The 8,884-nt window shown below is 37.0% G+C and overlaps 1 protein-coding gene across 3 annotated transcripts; it reads left to right on the top strand.

The window, feature by feature from the left end:
- Positions 1–287: 287 nt before the first annotated feature.
- smagp (small cell adhesion glycoprotein) lies at positions 288–7,673 on the top strand. Of its 3 annotated transcripts, none has more exons than XM_087304963.1 (5): positions 288–469; positions 2,632–2,728; positions 3,021–3,074; positions 3,479–3,541; positions 6,728–7,673. In XM_087304963.1, the coding sequence occupies exons 3-5, from the start codon at positions 3,041–3,043 to the stop codon at positions 6,898–6,900; spliced, it is 270 nt and encodes an 89-aa protein (XP_087161089.1). In that variant the 5' UTR covers positions 288–469; positions 2,632–2,728; positions 3,021–3,040; the 3' UTR covers positions 6,901–7,673.
- The last annotated feature ends 1,211 nt before the right edge of the window (positions 7,674–8,884 follow it).

The following is an 8,884-nucleotide window of genomic DNA, read 5'->3' as shown; positions in this document are numbered from 1 at the left end:
CTACCTATTTTATTTAGTTCTTTTTAAATCAAATCATATGTACAAATTCAGCCACATTCAAAACCAGCTCTACGTGAGTTAGATATGGAAAGTGTCATTTTGCGAGGCTTTCTAAATTAATTTAGTCACAAAATGCGTTTCATGTATTATTAGAATACTTAAACATTGATCATTTACGTTGATAAAGCTCCAAACTAGTCTTTCAAGTTGTAAACAAATACCAAACATTGCTTAGTCGGATTCGTTCATCTGATTCGTTGAAAAGAGTCGACTCAATAGAACGACTCGTTCAAAAATCGGTCGTCGCTCAAACAGTTTTGTGGATGAGCGTGTGGCGGCTTTACTAACCTACTTCAGCTTGAACACCGTCTGCTTTTCATGATTTATCGGTCTGAAGTTCAACTGTTATCACCGTGATCTCCATCTTTCACTAACAAGTCGTTTATCTGCGACTTTGTCACTGAAGCAGGTAAGTTTTTTTGTTCCTGTTGGACTCGGGAGTTGATCTGACGGTTTTAAATGGCTGAACAGCTGTTAAATGATGAGCTTTAAAGCTCTTTAAAGTGGTCGCTTAACGGCGTGAGAGGGAATTTCCCACTACTATCAAACTAATTAAGCTAATGGAATTGGCAAAACTGCGGTTTTCGGTTGTCTCTCATACAAATAAACAATTAATCACGGGTGGGTGGTTGTTTCTTTGAGTCTGTGGTGACCCAGCACCTCTGGCTTTGTGTTTTGCTGTGCACACATCACAATGAGAGGCTTTTAAAACGAGCTTTGTAACTACAAGCTTTATAACGAGGAAAGTTGATTCAATTTAGGAAGTGAGCCTCATGACTGCAGCCATAGAGTTTATTCATAGATTTAATATTCATTCTGACAAACGGGTGCTGTTGTGCGTACATCTACAGTATGTGTTTGTCAATTTATTAGTCTCCACCCTCATCAAATATATGGCATGATTAGCAGTTTGCCTCGATTTGTCGACTGCACATGCAAGCATGTAAGTAGTTTTAGATTTTAAAGTAATTAGCCATTAAATTATTACCAAATAAACTTATCTTTTGTATTCAAACGACTGCAAAATATGACTGTAACTTGACATTGAAACGCACATTTTCAGTAATGGGATAGTTTACATAAAACTGAAAATTCTATCATCATTTACTCTCTTCAATTGTTCAAAACCTGTTTAAGTTGCTTTTTTCTGTTGAACACAAAAGAAGATACTTTTGAAGAAAGCTGAAAGGAAACCTGTGACCATTGACTCCCATAGTATTTGTTTTTCCTACCATGGATGTCAGTGATTATCGCTTTCTTTAAAATATCTTCTCTTGTGTTGTACAGAAGAAACTCATAAAGGTTTGGAACCATTCAGAGGAGAGTAAATATTGAGGTAAAGTTAGTTTTATATTCACACATTCATTCATTTTTGGACAATGACAACTTGTGTTTACCATGCAACTTTGAATATTCAGTGTAAAATCTCATGCAAGTATGACTTCAAAGTTCAAAACAAACAGTATGTGAACAATGTTGTGCTTTGATAGCCATTGGCTGCTAATATGATTTTCTTATTTAAAATTGGCAAACAATACTTTATGAAATAATTTTGTTAAAAAGAAACAGAATGTGCAAATATAAGAGCAACTTTACCTCAATATTAATGAGTACATTTTTATTTTTGTGTTAACTATCCATTTATCTTAACATGGTGCAATGCAATTTATAAACATTTTAAATATACAAGGTATCTTACTGAATGCTTGAGAAAAGGCTAAAGGTACTCACTTCATAAAATGATTCTTGTAATTTATAAACTCACCAGCCACTTTATTAGGTACAACTGTCCAACTGCTTAAGTAAATATCCAGTGAACAGCAGTTCTGTGGGTGCAAATGCCTTGTTGATGCCAGAAGAGAATAGTCAGACTGGTTTGAGCTGATAGAAAGGCAACAGTAACGCAAATAAACACTCGTTACAACCAAGGTATGCAGAAGACCATCGCTGAACAACATGTCCAACCTTGAGGTGGATGGGCTATAGCAGCAGAAGACCACACCAGGTGCCACTCCTGTCAACTAAGAACAGGAAACTGAAGCTACAATTCGCACAGGCTCACCAAAGTTGGACAATAGAAGGTTAGAAAAACATTCAGGTGGTAGGGTCAGAACTTGGCGTCAACAAATTGAATGCATGGATCCATCCTCTTCTGTGGAAATGGTTCAGGCTGCTGGTGGTGTAATGGTGTGGGAGATATTTTCTTGGCACACTTTGGGCCCATTAGTACCAATTGAGCATTGTGTCAACACCACAGCCTCCCTGAGTATTGTTGCTGACCGTAACCATCGCTTCATGACCACAGTGTACCCATCTTCTGATGGCTACTTCCAGTAGGATAACACACCCTGTCATAAAGCATGAATCATCTCAGACTAGTTTCTTGAACATGACAATGAGTTCACTGTACTCTTATGGTCTCCACAGTCACCTGAACTCAATCCAATAGAGCACCTTTGGCATGTGGTGGAACAGGAGATTTGCATCATGGATGTGCAGCCGACAAATCTGCAGCAACTGTGTGATACTATCATGTCAATATTGACTAAAATCTCTGAGTTATATTTCCAGTACCTTGTTGAATCTATGCCATGAAGGATTAAGGCAGTTCTGAAGGCAAAAGTGGGTCCAGCCTGTTAAAAGTATGGTGTACCTAATAAAGTGGCCGGTGAGTGTAGTTTTAATTGATGAAGTATTTGTAAAACTTATTCATGCACTTGTTTTTGCTTCTGTACCCATTTATACATCCAGTATTAGTAGGCGTCAGTGTGAATATAACTGTACACACGATATGTCTGCTTCACCAGTGAAGGTTATTCACATTTAATAGTTAATGTTTAAGCAGAAGTTTACTCAGGAAGACATTGTCAATTTCACAAAGGACAAATTTGTAAAAACCCACAGCTGCAACACGTTTTATTGCTGAAATGAGTAAATAGTGTTTATTTTGCTTCATATAGGTGTTTGTTTCAACGCAAGTATGACTTTCCCCGTGACTAGCACTGCATCGATTGGTAAGTCGTGCACCTTTTCATCCATTATAAACATAAACATCTTTTAATAATTTAAAAAAAGTTAACCTTACAGGCATAGGGTGTGTCGCTCATATCAAATAATCAATGCAAACACAATGAAACATGATCTTGGCACCAACACTTTTTTTCATATATGTAAGCTAGTCTATCTTGAGCGATAGTGTGGTCTAGAAATGTGTCACTGGAAGCCAGACTGAAGCCATTATTAAAATGCACACGCAGTTAATGCCTAACATGCATTTCTTCTAATCTGGTTACTCTTCAACAATGCTGAACAGTTTCTCCAGCTGGAAATGGTTGTAATTCCACATTTTTTTATTGCCTGTGATCTTGACATACAGGTTTTGTGTGTCATCTTCAAGTGTTTTTATTTTGTGCTACAGGGACGGGCGTTACAGCAGGAACAACTGCAGTTCCACCACAAACAGACATGACCGTCATTGGAGGTAATTGACTTCCAGTGTATTAGTCTAGTTTTTTAATATAAGACTTGTCAGTGCATGGTACCGCGGTTTAGTTTAGACTAAAGCCACTGAGGTGTCTTAATAACTAGGCATCATATTAAACAAGCTTTATTTATGTTATTTTGTAATTGGCGTAATATCAAGTTGACAAAATATAATGTTTACATCTTTGGACTTGGAATTCTGTATTTCTGAATACATAACAAAGGTCAGGTGATGGGTCATTGCCTTCAGACAGAGTTTACAAATTATGAGTTGTAGGAGGACGTGAATGGTTTGTGCTAGTTGTAATTTTATGATCGGGAAGGCTGTAGAGGAGTGGTGGAAGAGACCAGCGCTCTACATGGGCCGCCGGAAGAAGTAATTATATAACCACTGTAGTTACAAGATGGTGCGAGTGCAGCTATGCTCCCTGGCCTCTTTATTAGATATACCTGCTCAACTTATTTATGTTAATATACATACTCACCGGCCACTATATTAGATACACCTTATTAGTACTACTCCCTTTTGCCTTCAGAGCTGCCTTAATCCTTTGTGGCATAGATTTAACAAGGTACTTAAGAGATTTTGATCCATATTGACCTGATAGCATCACAGTTGCTTCAGATTTGTCGGCTGCACATCCATAATGCAAATCTCCCGTTCCACCACAACTCAAAGGTGCTCTATTGGATTGAGTCTGGTAACTGTGGAGGCCATTTGAATACAGTGTAGTCTCAGTTTTCTGTTCTTAGCTGACAGGAGTGGCACCTGATGTGGTCTTCTGTTCCTGTAGCCCATCTCCCTCAAGGTCCGACATGTTGTGCGTTCAGAGATGCTCTTCTGCATACCTCAGTTGTAACAAGTGGTTATTGACTTACTGTTGCCTTTCTATCAGCTCAAACCAGTCTGGCTATTCTCCTCTGATGTCAACAAGGCATTTGCGGCCACAGAACTGCTGCTCACTGGATATTTTCTCTTTTTCAGACCATTCTCTGTAAACCCTAGATATGGTGGAGAATGAAAATCCCAGTAAATCAGCAGTTCTGAAATACTCAGACCAGTCCGTCTGGCACCAACAACCATGCCACGTCCAAAGTCACGGTCTGATGCTCGGTTTGAACTATAGCAGAACATCTTGACCATGTCTACATGCCTAAACGCCTTAAGTTGCTGCCATGTGATTGGATGATTAGAAAGTTGCATTAACAAGCTGTTAAAAAGGTGTACCTAATAAAGTGGCCGGTGAGTGTATATAAGCAGTTATTGCAGTAACTCTAGACATGGTCAAAAGACCTCAATCTTGTTTTTTGCAACCCCATGCTAGGCATAGTTTGTATGCTTTTCTTAAAACTTGGATTGTCTAATAGATGTCCAAGAATAGCCCAAAAATAGTCTTCTACAATGAATGGCTACACATTTGAGATGCCTGTTTAATGTGTGTATTTGATGACTAGTCAATCGTCTATTGAATTTTCAGCCATTCTATGTTTAGATGTGTATTTGACATCTATTAATCGATGTTAGATATTTCTCTATAGATGTTAAATAATAGATTTGATTTCTTAATAGATGTCTATTTGACATATATTTAAAAACTAAATGTATTGGTGGGTTAGTTTTGAGCAAACAAACCCAAAGCAGTGCACTTAGGAGTGTTTTAATTGTGTCAGAGATTTCACTTTGCTCACAGTTGATTGGTTGGATCTTGAATGCGATCTCTAAACCAGGGGTCCGTTCTTCGTACCTCGCTTAAATGATCTAAGATTATTTGGCAGATCCTGGATCTTTTAATCTTGATAACTGATCTCTCGCTAATTTGGTTCTTCAAACAAGTTCGCGAATCAGATTAGAATGTCTGGATGAACTGATCTGAAAAGGCTGCGTGTGTTGTGAAGGACAGATTTATCGATCCTCGAAATCATGATCAGCAATGCAACGATTGGCTGATGGCACAGCAGCGTAATGACATCATCTGATTAATATTCAATTATCCATTTGAGCAAAATTACATCAAATTAGCAGTAAACCGTTTGTTAAATATGACATGCAATAACTTTTCACATATGTTGTGAGCTGCAGGCTTTACACTTTCATGTGTCAAGAGTTCCTCATGTATTTCAATGCAAATCAGTGTATCTAGTTGTACATTTAGAAAAGATTTTCTTTATCGTAGTAGCCGTTTTTTAATCGGTGTAAAGAATAACTTGTTGTTTACAAAAGCATTTTGATATTGGTAAAGGCGTCTGCAACTTTTGTGAAGCATCAAATCACTGGCGTATTAACTATTAAAACATGTTTATGTCAGCATAAATGTATTACTGCTTTTTTTTAAAAAGTCACATATTGTGCATTTCTATTATACACAATTTGTACTAAAGCGATCTAAAAAGTTCGTATTAAGTTTTCTCTTTGCACCAGCAGGTGGCAGTCTTTGTACTTTCATTTCGAGGGTGCAGATTGCATAAGTTTTATTAATATGTATAACTTTATTTATTTTATTAATAACTATAACTTTATATATATATATGTATATATATATATATATATATATATATATATATATATATATATATATATAGTTAAAAATATTTACTATTTTCCCAAGTGTATATAACTACTACTGTAAGGAAATATCAGAATTCGGTACATACTTTCTGTATTATCTTTGCTTGAACTGAGCCGATCTAATCCTGTTTATATGAATTGAACCTGCTCCCGATCAGGTTTGACCTAGCAGAACTGTAGCTATGACAACAACTCTCGGATCAGCTTTGAAGAACGAAATGATCCTGGATCGTGTCAAATCGTCAATATCCAAAACCAGCTAACTGAGTAATCCACGTACGAAGAACAGACCCCAGAACATAACCTAATCCAAAGCAGGCTAGCCATGAAGCATAAGGCAATGTTTCCCAACCCTGTCCCTAAAGGCAACCAGCAGTACAGATTTCTCAGGAATGTTTCCAGCACCTTCTTGAATCAACAACTAACCTAATAAAGTGGCCAGTGGGTTTTTGCATTGCACATTACCAGAAAGCTTTAATAGGGATAGCATCAGATTTGTAGGGTATAGTACACTGTGTTCACCAGCAGGTGTCATGATGAGGCTACATATTGGATTAAATCTCTGTTGAGAAATATGTGGTTAATTTTATAATAATTGCTTTAGTTTGTTTTTTTTAGTGGTCATCGCCCTGATCCTGCTGACCCTTGTCGTCGTTGGGGTTCTGCTGTACAGATACCTGTGTCACAGTAAGGGGGTTTACCGAACCGCAGGTGAACCCGCTCCAGGAGTGGACCCAGACCAGGTCTACAATGACACCGTCACCGAAAACAAGAAGGAATATTTCATCTGAACCATTCAGCATCAGGATGGATTTAACCAATGATCAAAACGCATGGACGGCTGCAGACATCTGAATATGTCCATGTAGAGAGGTTTATATGCAAGGCGTTTGGGGTGTAAACCACTAGTCTGTGCTTTATGGATGAATGTTTTGTTGAAGGGATACCATTTGAGTTTTATGTTAGAAGGATGAGGCAGATGTAAAAGCAGGCTTTATTCATGACGTCAATAAGCTCAGCATCAGTTTTGGTATGGTAAAGTTACTGGGACAATCTTTTTTTTTTTTTTCGTCAGTCTGTTTAAATAGTCCACTACAAGCATTATAAGTACTACTTCAGCAGAAATAGTAAGGTCACATACATTGGAGTTATTATCAATTACGAGTTCAGCTAGCTGCACCTCAATGAAATGCTAAACATTGCAGGCACTGTACATTTAATTAGTTTTTATGCAGTCATGTGGCATTTCTTTATGCATTTTTTCCCTTTTATCATTTAGAATGGATTTTTTAAAAGATAATATATAAATCGCAAGATTTTTTTAGATTGTGAAAAGTTGGAGAATACAGTCACAGTGCCTTGTTAACTTTTTAAATTCACTTTTTTATTAATATTTTTATTATTATTTTGTAACATGGTGCCAAATATAATAATTACCTCTCATTTTTTGTTAAACCAACAAACAAACAGGCTGATCATACTGTCAAATGCATATATGATGTGTTTTGTGCAGGGTTACAATATTATGTTCCTTGTTATGAAAATGAATGTAATTTATATCGGATTCTGAGTCCAATTATTATTCTTTTTTACTGCGGTTAAACAATTCACTTCCATTTGGACACAAGACAAAAATGCAAAACATGAACTCAACACAAATGTTCAAAATTCAAAATAGCTTTTATTCTAAATTTTGTTTTATACTTAAGGTTTAGTATAAAAAAAGTTAAGTGCACCACATTTTTTTTTCATTGGAGATCTTGTTGTCATGTAGCAAACTAGGAAGGACCTTGGTTCCTTGATGCTGCAGTATGCATCCATTATAACCCATCACAATTTTTTTGATTATATATTTATATTTATATATATAGAAAAAAAATGAAAGGGTTCCCTGAACTGTAGTGCCCACAAAGACGTATACCATCTGTGACTGTCATGGTATTGAGGCTCAAGATAAGCAGTGTATCCGCTACATTGCATACACAAACACACGGTGGCACATGCCATGATAAAAATGCTGCGCTAATATTGAAATGGATATTAGGTTCTGAAGGCTTTGCCCTCATGTTTATTTATTAATTTTTGCTTATGTTGATTTCAAAGCAAAGTAAAAAATGAAAAAGGAATGCCAATGCTAGGCATTGATAAACTATCAGCTCAAAGGTTTTAAACTACAATGACAGAAAATTATATGAATGATGCTAAGGCAATGCCTGCATACATGGCATGTTTGTAAAAATTGTCAAAGAAAATGTTTTGCTTTAACAACAGAAGGGCAAAACCTTTAGAACTACAGTGTCGGATACCCAGTGGTGCACTTCATATATGTAAAGCCTAAAAATGATCCCCTGTGATTTTGAATTCAGTCAGAAAACAATACATGTGCACGCAAAATAAGCTTGTGTGAGCAAAACAAGCAGCATTTTAGAGTACAGTAACGTCTAATACAACTAACCTCTACTGAACCTATGTGTTTAAAAGCTGCTTTCTAGATCAGTGTTTCTCAACCACGTTCCTGGAGGACCACCAACACTGCATGTTTTGGATGTCTTAGCCATTACAGGTCTTTCAGTCTCTGCTAATGTGCTGCTGATCTGATTCAGGTGTTTGGTTAAGGCGACATGGAAAGTGTGCAGAGCTGGTGGTCGCCCAGAAACGTGGTTGAGAAACACTGTTCTAGATGATTGGTCTCAGATTGGATTCCTGCAGGGCCGCAGCTCTGCACAGTTTTGCTCCAACCTTAATCAAACACAGATGATCTGACTAATTAAGGTG

The sequence above is a fragment of the Danio rerio genome, chromosome 23, assembly GCF_052040795.2.
Source record: "Danio rerio strain M-AB ecotype USA chromosome 23, GRCz13ab, whole genome shotgun sequence".
NCBI classification, from domain to species: domain Eukaryota; kingdom Metazoa; phylum Chordata; class Actinopteri; order Cypriniformes; family Danionidae; genus Danio; species Danio rerio.
The sequence above is the reverse complement of the archived record's forward strand: the minus strand, read 5'-3'. Positions and strand labels throughout refer to the sequence as shown.